The 19693-nt window shown below is 41.3% G+C and overlaps 2 protein-coding genes across 7 annotated transcripts in view; one reads left to right on the top strand and one right to left on the bottom strand.

The window, feature by feature from the left end:
* Nucleotides 1-19693, bottom strand: part of LOC124055621 (metalloreductase STEAP3-like) — a 122409-nt gene that overhangs the window by 21014 nt on the left and 81702 nt on the right. The gene's annotated exons all lie outside the window — the stretch shown is intronic.
* LOC124055624 (homeobox protein engrailed-1-B-like) lies at nucleotides 3991-8214 on the top strand. 2 transcript variants are annotated; one of them, XM_046382590.1, is made up of 2 exons: nucleotides 3991-4843; nucleotides 7705-8214. In XM_046382590.1, the coding sequence occupies exons 1-2, from the start codon at nucleotides 4309-4311 to the stop codon at nucleotides 8022-8024; spliced, it is 855 nt and encodes a 284-aa protein (XP_046238546.1). In that variant the 5' UTR covers nucleotides 3991-4308; the 3' UTR covers nucleotides 8025-8214. The 2 variants fall into 2 exon arrangements, with proteins under 2 accessions (XP_046238546.1, XP_046238545.1); XM_046382589.1 differs by having other exon boundaries at nucleotides 7693-8214.

The following is a 19693-nucleotide window of genomic DNA, read 5'->3' as shown; positions in this document are numbered from 1 at the left end:
TTTTAAATGAACATAAGTTATTTGCCCGTTGTTTTACATGAAAAATGCCTCTGTTTTTAGTTTTATTGGCTTTGTTGGCTTTAATGGAAGACAAGATTTATTTTCAAGTAATCCCATTTGCATGTCACTGAAGTTAATCCACTGATAAATGTCTTCTTTTCTTCCCAACCTGTTTGTCTCTCCTCTGTTATGGTGAAATTAGTTTTCAGTTGCTTTACACTGACATCTAATGGACAAACACAGTATTGCAAGGAATATTTTTTTGAATTATATTGTCTATCAAGACTTAACCAAGAAAAGAAACTGGGTTAGAAAAACCACCATTTACATATTTATACAGAAATTAATGTCACTATGACAAAATGAACATGATGTAATTACCTGTGTGCTTGTATAAAACCTGATGATTATCTTGGAACCAAATTCACATTTTAATGAAAACCTCTGCTATTTCCTTGTGCTTTTGCTTGATTAATTTCCCTACAGCGCTTTTACTTGCTATATAACATGTGTAACAACAGTATTACTGAATTTACACTCTACTGATTTTGTCTGATTGTATTATATTTTGATCGATGTAATCCTATTCTCCTTTGTCAGATTCTTTGTTTTTATCTGTCTCCAAATGCTGCTCTCGCGTATTCTTTCTCTTTACGTAAAGCACTTTGAATGTGATGTTTTTGGCACAACGGCTGAAAGTCAAATCCAAACTATAACACAGGTCAAAAATGCATATTGGACTAACACAGCAGGGTCACTAGATGTCGCCAAAGCCCTAAACTTGACTTTGGGGTTTTCCAGACGTGGATTTGACTCCGGAGATTCACACACTGTTCCATGCCAAGAACATCCCAGAAATACACTCTGCCTACATGTAGCAACTTATTTAAATTTTGACCAATTTACTCCTTTGATGTTTTAATGCTGAACACGGGTGAGAATGAAATCCTCGCTCAGTAAACGTACAAAACTCTTCCCTATGGATATTCTCTCGAGAACACATTAAAACGCTTGCGGACAACCTTGCAAAGCCTCCCAAAACATAAACGGTGCTTGCTGGAACACCAGCTGACCTTTGAGCCAACACACACTGCGTGACACGATCTGATGAGACTGGCCATTTTGCGATGTAAACTGAACGCAGGACTATTTTCCCGTGTTCCTCCGCCAGGTGCCAGCAGAAGCCTGCAGCTGCAGGACAGTGAGACACACAGTCCATCCAAACCTCCACAACTTTGATCCGAGCACCGCGGATTATATTGTCATGTGAGCCCTGAAACATTTAGATCCATCTGGAATTGTGATTATTAGTTTATTTTATTTTTGCACACAACGCATTTATAACATTAATAATAATAACAATTATACTAATAAAACAACAGCACAGAAAAGCATTCCGAAAGTGGACATGAGTTTATAAGCAAATTCGGATGTGCCGTCATAACAAACAGGCAGATTTTAATTTTCACTGTGAGGGAGAAATTGCTGATTATAAATACGGTCTTTTATGGTGTGGGAAGAAAACATAAGCCAATTTAATCATTTACTATCCTAAAAGATTTGAAGGCCAAAGATTTGATTAAAGTAAATATTTTTCTATTACACTGTGATGGTGAAGTTGATTAAAGATGCTTAACACGGCTTAGACCAAAATTACACCCAACTATTTTGGATGTCAAAATGTGATTCAAACAGCAAACCAAATGCGTCCTTAAGGAATTTCTTGGACTGGTTTTATGATTTGAATTTATTTTGAAGTGGACTATTTTTTCACTCACGTCTCCGTATGACCAAATGAGCCGTTTTCAACTTGGCACTGACTCCCACAAAGTTACTATCAAAGCAGATGCCTTTCAGAATTAACAGTAACTTCAAAGCAAATGCAGACGCGCTAACTTTATAGAAATCCAACACTCTTTTGGCATGTATGTGTGGAAAACAAAGTACAGTGAGGTAACTGAAATAATTCAAGATAATTAGTAGCATATAGCCCAATGTGCGCTGTGTTACAAGGGTGTTGTTTGGTTTGAGCACGTAAAATACATGCAAGGCTATTCTTTGTGCAGGCCTGTAATTTGGAGTGGATACTCGGCCAGATAACACGCCAGAATGAAGGCAAGAACTCTGAGATGGAAAAAAGGTGATAAATCAAGCGCAGAATATAGTGCAGTTGTTTGTTAAGATAGTTTCCTTTAATTTGGCTTGTATGGCTAAGTCGACTGCGTTTCATCTCGTCCTCCACACAGGAAGGAAACAATCAAGCGAACCTCTTCGAGATATGACTTTCTTTTTCTGTATGTCTGTACAGCAGCAGCAGCTCTGGTGCAGTCTGCGCGCGCGCACACACACACACACAGTCATGCCTTTAGTTCAGACAGTGTGTGTGTGTGTGTGTGTGTACCTGCCGCTGAAGCCCCTCCAGCAGCCCATACAGGCTACTCAATAAAACCGGGGCTGCGATCCGTCAGTGCATTTATCATCCTATTACGGCGACAAATCCGGCACCCAATACATGAAAGGTAAAATGAATTACCAACGTTAAGCCGTCAATAAAGTCATTTCTGTAAATGGTGTCTCTCAGGGCCCCCGCTATTATTCAACAAGCTTTATCAGCACCTTGGAAATTACGAGGCTTGTAGCGCGGCCCCTGCTTCACTTTGATTAAGGGCCCTGCCAGGGACCGGTGACAGCGCTTTTGACTCGGGTTTTATTCAGCCCTCTCCCCGTGATGAACACCGGGCTGATCGGGCAGAATGAAGACTAATTAAAAGCTATAAATTATCTTTTGCAGCTCCTCTCAAGGAGCCTCTCTTTGCGGCGCCAGATAAGAGCAGACTGAGTGCTCATTTACCCACAATGGCGCTGCGGCTAAACAGCATATTGATACTGTCCTAATTGGAATTTAATTAAGTAGCCATGGCTTCCTACTCCGGCCTGCGGGATAAAGATTTCACTGCTGCGGTGTTAAACATCAACACGTCCGCCCTTTTTTTTTCATGATGTTGCTATTATGATTATTAATATTAGTATTTCAAATCGCCAATTAGAGCATGATGGCAATTTTATTTTCATTCTGGAGATTTCTACAAAACCACTACGGGGACACACTCATTGTGCTTCTATAAAATATATATATATATAAAAAAACACCAATATTAATGTAAAGTGTTTTAATCAGTTGCCAAAATCTGTGTTGTCCAAAATATCAATGTTAGGATCATGAATATGGCCTCAATGCGTTAACACAGGAGCTTAAAGAGGCAGAAAGACAAGAAATGCCAAAGAGAGGAGAAAGCGCAATGGAAATGGCTTTTAGACTTTTAGACACATTCAGCTTCAAGAATTCCTCACATGTTTTAATAGGTTATAAGTGTATATGATGTGTATATGTAACAGTCTATTCTGTTTTCTGTTCTTTCTTAAAAGTAGCGACGTTTCATCCACATGCGACCTTAATTTTACACATAGACATGCTCATTTGCATTTAATTGTCCTCTCCGTGAAAGCAGTCAAATACAGAGGCTTTAAAATGAAAACAAGTCAAAAGTCCGTGAAAGGTATTTTTATGTTATTTAGTGAGGTAAAACATCTGCCCAGCAATGTGCCTGGAGGTGGCGAGTTACCTCAAACTAAAATCAAAATTCTCATTTTAATCCTGTGATTTTCTTACGGCCTAAATGAGTGTCTACTTAGAAGTCAATAAGAAATAGTTTTAGTTAACGTGCATTGGAGTGTAAATTTAAAAAAGCTCTCCGTGTAACATTTTACAATGGTTGCTTTACCCCGCTGTTGTTTTTGTTTTGCTGCGTACATGAGTGCGCACGTGCGCCGCGACACAATCGATCGAACTGCGCGCGGGCTACGCGTGCGCGCGCTCGATCGCAGCGCATCGTGAGCCCTAATTGGACGTCTGCAATTGTGACAGGGACGTTCTCCGCGCCGGATTGGTCCGTTGCGGTGTGTGCACGCGCACACGTGCTTCCGGCTGGGTGTAAGAGGAAAGAAAAAACACACGGGTGGGAGATAACGGTTTTAGGAACAGTTTAGGAAGAGCGAATACACAGATATTATGCTGCACCGTGGAGAGGCAGAGACACTGGTTATAACGTGGAGCTGTTCGCTATGCCAGGTCTCCTGAAGGCTACTAGGAGACGACATGTCGCCGCTGTAGGTGATATTAAAAATTAACACAGGTATTTATTCGTTTTTACATGCTGTCCGTCTAAATTGGATACTGAAGGGGGCGGGAGAGCGAGCAACAAGTGGAGTTTGGCGTGGAGAGGCCGAGATTTCTCACCGCCACCAGCTATGGAAGAGCAGAAGGAGCCCAGCAGCGGCCGGGACTCGACCGAGGAGGAGAGCATGTCCCTGTCGCCGAACCTCCCATCTCCTCCGATGATCTTACCCCACCAGGCCGCCCAGCAGGCCCACAGAACCACGAACTTTTTCATAGACAACATCCTCCGGCCGGACTTCGGCTGCAGAAAGGAGCCGAGCTACCGCGACCGGAGCCAGACGCCGGGCAGAGAAAACGTCAACCCGCTGGGAGCGAGGCCGCCGCACACCGGCAGCCTCTGCCTGGACTCCAACTGCAGCAGCGACAGCACCTCGTCGTCGCCCTCCTCCTCGTCGTCCACGTCCTCCTCACCCTCGTCCAAGCAGAACTCGTCGAAACAGGGCGAACCGGCGAGCAACGGGACTGGCAGATACGCAGACAGCCCCTCGTCAATTATGGTTATGAGTGGCAGCAATGGAGGATCTTCGTCCATCACGAAAGATACCCAGCCGCTGTTATGGCCCGCTTGGGTGTACTGTACACGGTACTCGGACCGGCCCTCATCTGGTAAGGCGCTAGTAGTCCCCGAAATATACCGCCTGGGGTATCCGAGTGCTGGGTTGACTTGTCTGTCTTCCTCCACAGTATCATACTGGCTCTAAAAATCTGAGTCAAACTCCAAGTTAATTTTATGTGAGGGAATTTACGGTTGGCATATTCATTTTATATATTTTTTCCTATAGTGTTTCGTATTGCGGCTTTAAAACCAGCCAATCAAAACCGAGTTGAAATAAAATATTAAACGTAAATTACCAATATAAAAATGACCACACACGGCAGAATGTGCAGGAAAAGCCTCAGGTCACTGAACTAAACTACACATACGGTGCAAAACGCATACTGTGTCTCATGTTTGTTCCGGGGCTTTTATTCTTGGCCTGGACAAAAGCCGGCATGATTTTTAGTGCAATTCGGTGGCCAGTTTGACCACATTAAGCTTTCTCTAATAAAGGTAACATTCAGCCTCCATGTTGAGCACATTTAGTTTGTTTTCGTAGGGTGAGAACAATAAGACTTTTTTATACTTTCCTCTCTTGGTCAGCAAAAACAGCACATGTTCACAAAAATATACTGTAAGGTGATAATTTAGGAAAATATCACAGCTTAACTCGTAGAAGGCTGCAAAATTAGAAGATTTGCACGAATGAAGTAAAGAATTACATGGCTCAAATATGCCACCGCTGTAATATTTTAGTAGCCCTGGTAGTGTAAAAATATCTACCTTGTATACGGAATATTACACATTAATTCGATTACACAAATACTATGCTGATATGACTTTTAAACAGAGTCACACCATCACGCCCATAAAGCATAAAGCAATACCTCTGTCATTTCAAAATAAGAGGAATTAAAAAAAAATGTATAAAGAAAATATTCTTCAAAATTTATTCCGTTATTTGACCAATAAATTATGTTAGAGATTTTCAAGTGCAGCATTTACTTTGTTTTCTTACCGCAGTGTTTTGACTTTAGAGAGGTTTAAAAACTATAATAAGTTAAAGTGATGAACTGGGTCAGAATATCCACTGTTGTGCTTAATTAAAAAAAATAATTAAAATTTTAATAAAAAGTCACGTCATACCAAACTTAATATTGCTAAAATTATCCAAATTGAGGCAAAATCCATTCAAACCTCCACAGTATTTTTTTGTTTATTTATTCTATTTATTTAATTATTTTTATCCCGCTGCCTTTCAGTCTGAATGGTTTTGTGATCACCATTCATTCAGTGTTTGGTGACACCATCGAAGGGCCCCAAACTGATGCCTAAGCTCGTACTTTACAGCTGAAACCGGACATAACGTGCTCAAAGATAATCCTCACAGTAAACGAAAAATTAAAAATTAGAAATAAAAGACAAAGCGAAGTCGGAACTCGAGCCTGTGTCGTCAGTATGATTTCACACGTCGTTGTTTTTCTTTTTCTGACGCTGAGGATGTTTTCAGTGGGTTTGTACTTTCGGCGGTCATGATGGTGTTAAAGTGATGAAGGTCAAAGGGCCTCCCGTTAATTTGAATGGATTCAGCGTCTTTGCTTTTCTCTGCGCACACGCCATCAGGGCGCGTGGATGTGAACGTTAACCCCGCAGCCTCCCTTTAACCGTGTAGTAGCTACTGTATAAAATAAACAGTCATCTTATGCACGCCGTGTCTGCCTGCACAGCGCACTGACTGCAGCGCCCTAAGACCCCCCCCCCCCCCCAACCCCCCACAGCACAGTCGGTTATCCTAACTCCAGCGCGTAATGACAGTGTGCGCTCTCATGCATATCCCACGTTTAGCTGTGTGACCAAGCCGCCGCCACTCCATTTTTTTTTTCATTTTTTTCCAGTTGAGCTTTACTTGATGCGTGCATCTCGGCCAGATGTGCCCTCACGTCAACACAGAGCTGCAGCCATATTCAAATGATCACGTATTCACGGGCCTGGGTGCATTCCGTCCACTGAACAAAGGAGTTTTTTTGCAAAGAAATGTTGGATAATGCGAAGTCTGCGAGTGGGACTCTGGTCAAAAGCAGCTGATTTCACACGAACCGTGGCGGCGGGTTGCTGTTTGCTTTGATAAGGTATAACAAGTCACGACAACGTGTTAAGACTTTACACGAAGGCCAGTCTGGATCTGTTCTACCGCATCCACACACCGAAACCAAACGTGTTGATATCCACTCTGGGGACAGACTAACTCTATGTACACGTTTGCACAGTTTTCTTAGCTATGTCTCGATCATTTCCCTCCACTGCATTTTAAACACTTCATTTTAAGTGTAAGGGCTGCAGAACATTAATGCACCAGCAGTGAGCTGCTGCCTGTATGATATGGAGGCCTTGTTTCTGTCTGCTTGTGACTCTTCTTCTTGTGACCTGAAGAGGCCAGAGTCAACATTCATTTTAATTAAGAATCACGCTAATATATGGTGTTACAACACCAGTGAGGAAAATTTAGCAGCGTTTATCACAGTACATTTAATGTCACTCATTAAGAATAGAAATATATATATATTTAACTGTAATTCCAATGTTTCTGTTGATCTGTTCTTGTCATTTTACGCACCAAGCCACTGCGTTCACTCAGCAGCCAGGCAGAAGTCCAGCTATTAATCTTTTGCTGTGCTGTGGAGATCACATTGATAGCTTTAGTTTTTCATGTTAAATGTTGGAACTTAAGTCATTAATATGAGGGCGGTTTGGTGACCTACATTTTTTCATACTGAGCAGATACTAAGGCGCAATCATCACTCATCAGCGAGACGCGTGGTCGACATAATCAGCGGATAGGATGGTAACAATGCGCGCATCGCCTGTACCGCTCTGCCCGTGGTAATGCCGTAAAATAAATATGTTATTTCCACTGTTGTTTCCACGCCAGGCCCAAGGACACGGAAACTGAAAAAGAAGAAGAACACCAAGGAGGACAAGCGGCCGAGGACAGCGTTCACGGCCGAGCAGCTGCAGAGACTGAAAAACGAGTTCCAGGCCAACCGCTACATAACGGAGCAGCGGAGACAGTCTCTGGCCCAGGAACTGAACCTGAACGAGTCCCAAATCAAAATCTGGTTCCAGAATAAGAGGGCCAAGATTAAAAAGGCCACCGGCTACAAGAACTCACTGGCCCTGCAGCTCATGGCTCAGGGACTGTACAACCATTCAACGACCACCGTGCAGGAAGAAAAGGATGAGAGCGAATAAGTGGCCCGGATGTGTCCCCGCCGAGGGCCGCTACCTGACTCTTTTGGCTTTTGGAGATAATAGGAAAAAATAAACTGCAAGTGGGGGCAAACGCTATTTAACAACACAGATTTCTGTTTATGGTGACAGTATATGGACATAATTATATAAATGAACGATCGTTATTAAAGTTTATATAGCCACACATTAATCATGTTGTATACAGTATATTTAATACTTCAGGCTCATCTCCCATCCGGATCTTTTCAGTCTGTTCTCATTGTTTTTAGGATGTCGAATTGGCTCTATAGTTTTTTTTTTTTGGTAGCCCCCCCCTCCCGCCCCACACCCCCACCCATAAATGCGCCACATTTTCCCCTCAACACATCAGCCCGCAGACTCAAACAAGCCAAAGATTTTACTATGTTCACATGTAGTCTGAAATAAAGAAAGAGAACGGTAGAAGGACGGACTAATTTTTTCTTTCTTTCATTCGTTTTCACAGATTTAATATCATAAAAGCGTTGAGCGGGATCAAAAATAATATTAAAACCCAAACAGTTCAAACCGATTTTTAATATCATTGCTGAAATATACAGGGAGATTATTATTATTATTATTATTATTATTATTATTATAAACCACGCCAGGGAGCATGGCTTTAATTTGATTTCCAAACCTCCTGATAAAATCCCACAGGAACATAAAATAAGTGGAGACATTAAATTCACGCAGCAAATTTAAAGGAGCAAACTACAAATTAACAACAGGCCTTTAAATTCTCTCTATTTGGTTGTGACTATATGGTTGTAACCCATATGGATTACTGACAATTTTTATTATTTTGATATTTGAGAGATGTGACGAAACAGAGACTAAAATATAAAAATACAGCAGAAACACACACACAAACACACACACAGTTCATCTTTCACTAGAATCAGACACTGCTTTTTCTAATACATAACATTTCACCTATTAGGCTTTAACATCTCTGCTTCCTATAGGCACCACAATGAAATGAAAACACTTCTGGACCAAATTTGTCAGTGTAAAACATCTCCTCAGTCTTCTGGCTTGGCCCTTTGTGACCTCAGGTTCAGGTTTGATAGAGCCTGGCTGTGAACTCTGTGTGTGTGTGTGTGTGTGCTCAACGGTCAGCGAGAGCAGACAAAGTTAAGGTTCCCTGCATAAATTTGTCGGATTTTGCGAGAGCTGTTTGCATCATTTCACTGTTTCAACAAGTGATTTGAATTTAGTTGTTGTCTTTTTCGGCTGTTTTTTTGAAGACAGTAAATTCAGATGTGAACACTTCCACAGTTTTAATTTTACTAGTGTGAAAAACTGTCCCGTTTAATCCCCATAATGTCCAGCAAAAAGGTAGAAGAGATACATATGAACATATTGTAAGTCAAACCGATGGAAATTAGATTGATTCTATTTCAAATATATTTTCTCTTCTATTTGCTTTTTTGAAAACATAATCAACACTTTGTTTAGAGCCTATAAAAAACAACTCAAAGATCCATGTCTTAGACAGTTTGGTATATTTTCCTCCCTTCCCTTCTGTTTTTTTCTCTTTATAATTTCTAATTTTCCCTCATGTTGTAGTAACATCATCCAGTTTATTCAATGCATTTGGCACCGACTCTGACCAGTATTCAGTGGGTGTGATGCTGCTATTTTTAAAAGAATCTGAAATCCCAACTCAACCTCGCTTTGCAAAACTAGCAAGTCAACTTGTGTAAAATTCGGCTTAAACATCATTTGGGGTAAAGATTTGGTTCCAAAGTCTCTACAGGCCTGTAATCTGCTTTATTTCAAAAAACATGATGTGCTTGTTTATCTGATGAGAAACTGAATGCTTTGGCATCACGTGAACAAACTGCTGACATGCACCACTGTGCACCAAACAACAACACTGACTAGCATGATGTACATTATTTCTGTTCTCTTATATGCAACTGATCTTGGATCAGATTATTTAATTAAGAGCTAACAAGCCTGCAGAGGTCTGCAGCAGATGAGTTCACGGCCTCCGCGTTTCAGGCTTTTTAATTATTTCAAATGCTGCTGCGTTTGTGTTGAGCTCTGCCTATAGAGCGGAGATTTAATAAGCGCACAGCATAGCGTGTTATTAATTGATTTCAATAGTGACGAGCAGGGACTCGCTGTTGTTACAGGCAGGCAGGTTTCATTCTCCACCAACATTTCATCTTTAAAAATTGGACCTTATTTATTTACTCAGCCTATTTATGAAGATGCGTGCACTTCAGAGTATGTGTGCAGAAAATACTGTGAGCGCAAAATAATGCACCGTTAAGAAACAAGGCCTAAATCACCAATTATCATAAAAAATAGCTCATACCTCGTGTATGAAGTCCCAATTTAACATTCTGGATTGCAGACAGAAGCAGAGCTCAGCTTTGGTGCGGCTAAACTGTCTTCTAAAGGCTGCCAGGCCTCCCCTGCAGCAGCTGAAACCTCCAGTGGTCCTTGAAGGGAGGTTCCTGGGGGTCCATGAGAATATTAGGATTAATTTGATGCCACTGTTCGCTTAAAATTTAGGGATGAATATTAATAGGACACGATTCCAGTTTGACACTAAATCTAATGCGATCGCAACATTATCAGACGGGTCTCTGTGGGCCAAATGTGTCTGTTTGCTGATGGTATAGGTGAGCAACATTTTAATTCTCCACAAAAAAAAGTCATCTGCTATTTCACAGTAATGCACTTTCTTGTTTTCAGGAATTAAAAAAGAGGTTGTCATTATGTTTAGAAAACACACACACACATACACACAACTAATGTGTTTCTAAATCCAGTCTCTTTGCCATCTGGGCTGCATGTGTGAACAGAGGTGAAGCGGCTGCCTCGGCTCTTCACGGTCAGCTAACCCTACAGCTCTAATATTATAATGATAGTTTCATCCCCTGCTGCGAATGCGGAAGAGGATCCTGTGACAATGTATTTAAAATTCATACAATTATGAAACTGCGAGAGGATTTCTCTCTTCCCCCTCCCACCTTGTCATTTAGGAAGCCAAGGGTTTATCTGTAAAACAAAGAAAAGCCGCGGATCGTTTGCATAGTTAGCATAGTCTGCCTCGCAGGCACAATATGGATTTAATTTATATGCAAATGAAAGCAATAAAAGGAGAATACACACTGGAAATCTCCACCGTTTAAAGGGGAGAGAGCTAGATTCTGAGCAGGTAGCACACACGCACAAAATGAAGTATTATCAGCATCTAAGAAGAAAAATGTTATATAACATCCAGAAGCTGCAGCAAAGACTTGCACTGCTGCATAATCCCTGCATCACAGGCCAAATTAACCACAGTTTTTATTATGAGGAACGTGACATCCATGAGGCACCAAATGCAGCAACAAGACCAAAAAGTCTCTTCACATATGCACACAAACACACACACACACACACACACACACACACACACACACATAGCACTCCAATAAATCTCATAAGATATGATGCACTGTAGTGGATCAAACTAAATGACAGCCACAACATTAAACTGCTTCTCATATGTGAAGACACCAGAAATAAAAACAAAAAACAAAACAACAGTACACCATGTATGATAATTGATAATTTAATTTTCTCATGTTAGGAAACACTTTAACAATTCAGTACGTTTACTTGACTGACGTTCCAAATGCAGGACTTTCACTTGTACTCGGTGGCATTTATTACCTCAGTGAAAGTCCTGCATTCTTGGTTGAATAAATCTGGACTTGGTTGATCTCGCGCATGTCAGAAGTAAATGATAATCCTACAATACTTCAGTATTTACATTAATAATCATATTTCCATTTATTTTTAGGCATCTATAGCACAGCTAAGTCCTCTCTGTTGTGCACATTGATGTTAAAGATCAGTAGGCCCAACATGGTGATTATTTGCAGCTAAACCTCCCACACACACAAAGCCCCCCCAAAGACATTACATTATATAAGATATACAGGAGCACAATGTGGCCCCTCCTGCAGAAACATGTAAGCTAACCACCTGTCATTCAAACTAAGGGAGGGGGGTGACCTCACCAGGCCATGCAAATTAAGTGTTAAGAGTGTTGTTTATTTTGTATGCCGGAAAATACATGTCAACATGCAAGCAGAAAAGCTTTTTGGGGATAAACAATTAAAGCTACAGAGCCAAAGACACGGACCCACACACACACACACACACACAATGAAATGCACTCATGCAGAGCCATACAAGCATGTGCAAAAAGGCAGGAAAGGAGGCCCTGGGCTTACACACAGACCCATTTAAAAGAGCTTCTTAGATCACTGCGCTGTGACGATGCTGGTGCTAAGTAGAGAAGTTTAGAGTAATTCCTCCCCAGCTGCTGCATCCTCAATGGGAGGAGGAAGAGAGAGAGGAGGGTAGGAGGACAAAGAGAGAATCCTTCATATCTTTTCTTCTTCCTCAGCTTCTTTCCTAAATTACTGTAGACGCCCAGCTGGTCCCACATCAGATTGCCCGTTGGATTTAAACTGCATACAAAATTGCACAATTTGCCACACTGTGCACGAAGTGAGCACGCCGCATGAAGATTAGCTATTCATATTTCTTTTCCTCCTGACTAACATCGAGAAAATTATTTGAGTGACATTATGCAGCTCAGCCAGCAGTATGATGCAACACAGTATTCGTTTGTTTCATTAAACATGTGTTTTAATCAAGCGTGTCAGTAAGGAGACGCCTTTGGCAGCCTGTAAACAACCATGCAATTTCAACTTTTTTTTAAATTTCTATTATGTCTGACTGTACACCAGAAAGACACGCAGAAACACAGGGTGTCCAGAGGAAGTGATGTTACAGATTAGATCTGCTGGGTCTCACGGTTTAAATTTCAGCACAAGAAAAGTAAAAGCTGCACATTTTTACTCACTGGGAAAAAAACAAAATTATCTACTAGAAATAATAACGCAGCAAATAAACAAGATACAAGATAGAAATGTTATACTGTCTTTAATTCATGCCTAACTGCCTAATAATTATTTTATCAAAAAAGAAAAGCTTCATTTGAATTTACATCATAAATACAAATGTAGATAATTCAATGTGCCTTGGGATAACCTTCAGATAAATTGTAGGATAAAATGTCCTTTATACAAACCAGGTGTGTTCTTTTTGTTTTCTTTGTACATTTGAACTTAAGTGTAAATTTTAGCTTCAGCTACAGCTAGCTGTGGCTAACATGGAGTCCCAGAGTGCTCAATATTAATGAATAATTATTGCTGCTTATTATTGCTTGCTACGAGGCAGGAGGCACGTGATTGGCTGACGACAGCATTGTCATGAAAGTGACATGATGAAATAAAACTTCCTGTGAACTGCACTTAGGAAGTAAAATGAAAAAAAAAATGGATATAACACAATGATTTTTTTTAATTTACATAATTGATGACATTACATTACATTTATTCATTTAATATTTTTTTCCTTTTTTCCCAGCTAGTTCAGTGTGACAGCTTTCCAGCTTTAACTGTGCAGTTGGTCGTTTCTATGTGACAAATAGCGCAGTGACGGTGGTTTCCAGATTTAAAAGCTGTTTTTTTCCTTCTTAATACGACATATATGTTTCTACAGCATCATAATTTCTTATATGGTAGTTTAAAGCACACAGCAAAAGGTCAAATTTAAGTCAGAACTCAATTTGGATCAAACAGTGTGGAGCAGAACTGAACTGAGTTTAACTGAGCTGAGTTTTTTCCAGAGTCAAGACACAGTATGCATGACATCTCTAACTCTGTGAATGAAGAGGAAGTGCTTTCATCTGTTCAAATATTATTGGTTTGTCTTTGAACCAATGAGGGGTCAAGTCCTCACACACACGCAGAGTGCGTGTGTGTGTGTGTGTGTGTGTGTGAGGACAGCAAACACATCAGACCAATCAGCTTTACAACAAGCTGAGTGTTTTTGTTTTGGAGCATACCGAGATCGGTTCTCATCGTGGGGAAGTTTACTCATGATTTACAGGGAGTTGTCAACTGGACCGTCTCAAACACACACACGCACACGCACACACACACACACACATGTACATGGACACAAACAGACAAAGGTGGCATTGAGAGGGAACCTCCCACAATGCAGTTGAGCGCACGGGGGCTCTCTGCTCCAACAGCCGTGGTCTCACCGAGCTAAATCCAGATTACATGGAGGATATACACAGCGTCACTTGTTTACTCTGCCCGTCAGGGGGTGAGCTGAGTGGGGTGGACGGGGACATCACTAACACACTGCATGTAGTGCAAAATGACTCTGAGGGGGAGCTTTCACTCTCAACTTTCTATATTTTTTATTATTTGTAACACTGAATTTGTGTTAAGAAGTCATTTTATGTAAAAAACAAAACACAAATCTATGAATACGAAGTCAAGCTTTTTTCCAAGGATCCAATGTCCATTCAAAGGCTGGTTGCTTTCTCTTTAAAAAAAAAAAAAAATGCAAAGGAGTCTTGTATGAAGTCAGTCTGTGTTTTAGGAATAAAATAGGTCTGGAGTTACATAAATCAAATGTTCAGTTCTGTGTCATATGAGGATGAAAACAAGATTTTTTTTGGTTCCTGTGAACTCTGTATTTTTTTTAAAGATGATCCAAAATGTAAGGATGTAATTTTCCAATATATAGCATGCTACTGAGAAAGCGGCACAGTTAAGGACAGTTATTCCGCTCTAATTAAAAAGGAAGCGTCAGGAAATGACAGTGCATCTCCAGCCACAGCTATGTGGCAGACAACACTTCAGCTCAGGCCGCTGGCGAGCGTTTTTTTTTTTTTTCATCTGTGTCAAAAAGATGTCATCACACGTAGCGCATTAATCAGAGTGAGAAGACTGCAAAACAACACGGAGGCGCAGAAATGACTTTTTATGAGAAGCGCCCATTTTTCATAAAAAGTAAGAAAAACTAAGGATAGTTAAAATGTGTTATTCCAAACTGATGTATGGACAGAAACAAAAACAGAATATTTTGAATCTTCTGCTGACTAAGTGATGATTCTTCAGTATGAAACTGAGCTGTGGACGGCAGATACATGAAAAAAACACCACATAGTGATGTGTGTGATGTACATCTCACACTAATTCTCGCGGTGAGTTTCTCATAGAGGCATACACACACACAAACACATAAATACAGTGAGAACAAAGGCAAGGACACCTGGGATTCCCCTGTTGCATGGGTGGCCACATGCACCTCGGCCTCTCGTCATGCCTTCCACATGTGGAAGCACTTTATCTTCCCACTGCATCCCTCACTCTGACTCTCTTCTGCTGTGTGTGTGTGTGTGTGTGTGTGTGTGTGTGCTTCACTCCACTTGAGGAAACCAAAGCTGTGAGAAGATGATGGTCCTTGCTGTGAAGAGCGATTCAACTAAACTCCCCTCCGCTGTCCCCTTGAGAGGTATTACACTTCAAAAACCCAAAGATTTTCTGCTCAAGCCATGCGCCACATTTTCTGGGGAGATTGTCATGTTGGTCAACTCAGCCGTTAAGTGATGAGAACACAGACACCGCAACCATTCATGTGTCCCCAGTAGGTTATTACTAACACTTAAACATGGAGCACTGTGTTGAGTGACTTGAGTGTTTGCTGTTGTAGTGTGTGTGTGTGTGTGTGTGCAGGTGGTGGGGGGCTGTTTTTTAGTATTTCTGGCTTCTTTCTGTACAAGACTGTTTTTTAAAAAAATGAAACGACGACTGACCTACGTGTTGTCTGTCTGGTTGGCTGCCCTCTCACCCTCTTCCCACACTTCAAAAAGAGGCGCGCTTGTGGAGATCTCCGTCTCCTCCGTCTTTCATCGCAGTGGCCCGGAGGTGATGCGGGGAAGCGATTAGTCATATTCAATTTACATATGGCTGTCACGGGCTCCTCCAGGCCGGGCGCTGATGTCATCCGTGCATGGGGCCCACTGCAGCCACCCGGCGTATGGGAAGACTTCTCGCTGTCAGAGGGGAGAAAACCTTCCCCCTGATGGGAGCACTATCACCGCTCATGCACTTTGATGTGTGCATCAGTGTGTTTGTACAAGCTGCAAAAGCTGTGCTTACACTGCATTGCATCTATGTGTCCATACAGCAGAAAGTTGGAAGCCAATTATCCTATTGAAGAACTTCCACACAGGGCAGTGGGAGAGAGGGTGGGGCATCACGTTAGCTCTTCCTTATAGAAATATTAGCTCAAATATGGCTCTGAACTCCTCAAGGGGGTCAAGAGCCGGCAGTCCATTTTGCAGTCTGCTGCTCAGAGGAAGCTCAGCCATGGAGCTTGTGTGGTTTATAGAGAAGAGCCACTGGCAGGCATCCAGAGGAGGAAGTCTAAGTTATTTATGAAGCCTCGCTTGACAAAAGACAGTGAAGCTTCCCATATTCAGAGAGTCTGGCTGCTCCACCTACGACAGTGAATCCAATTTGCTGCAGTCAAGAGCAATTAAGTTTATGGACATGATGTGATTTTAAGTGACCACCTGACCACACTTTCAATACAGGTTTAAAACAAACAGCTATGACCGTGCTTCTTCCAATTTTTCCAGTATGTACACACACACACACGCGCACACACACACACACACACACACACACACAAGGAGCAACTCATCTCTGGATCTGGCCAGCAGAATGCGAGACCGTGAATAACTGTTTTAACACACAGCCGGCACAATGTGTGGTCTGTGACATACCATCTAAAGCATAACTCTTTGTCTGAATGTCTATCTATCTGTCTGTCTGGATGTGTGTGTGTGTGTGTGTGTGTGTGTTTGATGTCAGTCTCTCAGCTCCCATGTGGTTCATCTCCATCTTTCTGTTTTGCTGTCATGTACATGTGTGTGTGTTCATTATCTCTGCAATGAAGCAGCTTTGCAGTTATGATTTCACGCATGGTTGATGTTATTTTTGTAGTAGTGTTTGTTTATGGGGACAACACACACACATCACGTATATTGGGGTTTGAGTTATCAAGTTACTTTTATCTCTGTTTTTCCAATGCGACCTGGCATTTGTGTGTTATACAGTATTCTTAAACATGCTTATCAGTTGGTGTAATGCAGTGCTGCTATCTGTATCTGATTAGCTATCGTTCATTTTCTGTCAGTTTACAATTTTAACTGCTCACATAAATTACAAAACACATTTTTTATATCATATATTATTTCTTTTAGATTATTTTCATTAAATCATTAGAAGGGAAGATTTTAACAGAGGGAAAACACAAGTGCCAAGAGCTCACTGAGGCTGCTGATATCGAGGATCAGCTTCACAGAATTTGTGAATATTACTTAAAAGAGCTAGACTTTAATTATGTCAGGCATGGCAGATGTTATTGGGCAGAAGAAGCTTGCTACAGCTGGACACATTACATTCTCAGATTTATTCTAAGATTCTGATAAAAAATCAAACATTGGTCAGGCTTGAAACATCTGAAAAGCTAAGCTCTGCAGTAGAGACAAAAAGACACTGGCTAATGTTTTCATACAGCTCGAGCTCATCTCAAATGTCCTTTAAGTCTGTCCGCATTTCATGAATTTTTGGACACGCAGGAAAGGACAAAGTCAGGTGAGAGTCATTCATGTCATAGTCAGGTAGGTTAAAAAAGTTAACTTAAGTTAAAATAAGTCAGCGTTTACTGTTGGTTTCATGTGGGATGCAAACACCAGACACCAGAAGTGCAGTGTTTGTCTGACACATCCATCCACCCTCCCAGCCTCCTCCATATGCATGGTGTTCATCTCCACACAAACGACACACAAAAACCCCAACATTTGTTGTCATAACAAACACAATGACTTGTCATTTTTATGCAATGGCAAAATGCTGCTTAAAATACTCCAAATGATACAGCATCTGTGCTACTTTAAACCAGATGAAATGATGCGACAGACAGTGTGAAGGAGTCCAAGGATGTATTTGTGTTTCCACTAACAGGTGTGAGGTGGAACACCTGCATGTTGGCTGTGACAAATCACAGGGGTGAAAGTTCAGACATGCGACGTGGAAGACGCGTTTGTGTGAAATCCGTCCCTGTGGACATCGTGTCCGAGAAGTTCTACTGCTCTGCTCACTGTCCTTCACCAAACACAAAGCGGAAAATGAAAACGAACATCGATTAAATTTGTTTTCTTTTTTCGCCTCCGCCTTGCTTCTGTGTGCTGAACTCAGTATTCCAGAAATCATCGGGAGCAGATGGTTGAAAAGCCAAAAAAAAAACAAAAAAAAAACAAACATCAGAGAGAAGCCGGGAATGAGAGAAAAGAGAGGAGCACGAGGGAGCTGAAGTCCTGCATTTCCCGTCAAACTGTGGAGATGAACCGCAGATGTTTGTCGACAGAAGAGCAGCCATGTCTAACAGCTGGTCGGGGATCAGATTTGTGTCAGTGCGTGGGTGACCTCCTACAACGCTCAAAAACTACACTTCAAAAGAGGAGAAAAGTACGATTTTAAAATAACCCGAATCGGAACCCAAAGCGTTCGCTGAGGTGCCCTTACTGCAATACTCGAAAGGACAGAGTAAAAAGAACAAGGTGATGGATAAAAAATTTCGTTGGGGCTTTTCACAAAGTAAAAATCACATCAAAATTCACAAGAAAAGTTATTAAATTTTATGCTTAATTGAACTGCTTATTAAACTGCTCATCATTGCCACCCACTAAGTGTGAGGCTGGCCTGCAGCTTAGCCAGAGGGCTCAGTGAGGAATGACAACAATACTCACAGACTTTATAATAGCTGGCTGCAGTGGCAGCAGAAGAACTACCCAAGTGTTATGACAAGTGTGTGGTAAAAAACCGTCAAAGAGAAATTTAAATGTCAGCGTTTCAAAAAAATGCCAGCCCTTTTTTTGGTCAGGGGACGGGAATTCAGGAGGTTGTATACGTGTGCGTTTGTGTGTGCGTGTGCATTTATCCCGTGTTTCCACAGGAATTCACAAATGCAGACTTCAGAGCAATGTGACGCTGCTCTTTCAGGCATGTGTATGTAAGAATAGCATTCTGGTCAAACTCTTCATGTCTAACTCAGAAAGGAGTGTGGAAAAAAAAGCGAACACAGTCTGCCAAAGTAGGACATGTGATACCGGTAAGTATGTCTGTGTGGGTTTGTATGTGTACGAGCGGATTGTATTTCCAATTGAGCTAAGTCAAGTTCAGTCAAGCCAGATAGCAGAAGAAGCACTCAGATCCAAGCAACAGTTCACACAAAATTAATACTTCAGCCACTGTATATTCACCACCACGCCGATGGAAAGCCTGCGCCAGACCATCTTCTGAAGTGTTTACCTGCTACTCTAAAGCTTACGTCACACACAACAGAGAGAGCTTAAGCTGTTCCAAAAAGGGCTCAAGCTTGTACACGCTTTTAGATCAGCGGTCAAGATTTCAGCGTGATGGATGAGCTGTTTGGACCCATTTTATTCTATTTTCCCCAGGGTTGTTTTTTAGCCCCAAATACTCTGCTTTTTATATACATGTGGATGAAGCCACAATAAGTAGAAAATTACTGTTTAAATCTTTAACAATTTTTTTGTAAATAAGCATATGAGTGGTTTTTTATGTAATATTTTATTCTGAAAGGTAATTATTTTGTTGTCAGAGAAACGTAGTGGAGTAACAAGTCATTATTTGGCTCTGAAATTCAGCAGTTACAGTGCAAAGTAGCACTGAAAG

Source organism: Scatophagus argus, chromosome 24 (genome assembly GCF_020382885.2).
Source record: "Scatophagus argus isolate fScaArg1 chromosome 24, fScaArg1.pri, whole genome shotgun sequence".
NCBI classification, from domain to species: Eukaryota; Metazoa; Chordata; class Actinopteri; family Scatophagidae; genus Scatophagus; species Scatophagus argus.
The sequence above is the reverse complement of the archived record's forward strand: the minus strand, read 5'-3'. Positions and strand labels throughout refer to the sequence as shown.

Bases quoted from the DNA above. Each gene is read 5' to 3' on its own strand.
- LOC124055624 (XM_046382589.1), top strand. From the start codon at position 4,309: ATGGAAGAGCAGAAGGAGCCCAGCAGCGGCCGGGACTCGACCGAGGAG. The intron at 4,844-7,692 runs GTAAGGCGCTAG...TTTCCACTGTTG, and splicing joins CTCGGACCGGCCCTCATCTG to TTTCCACGCCAGGCCCAAGG.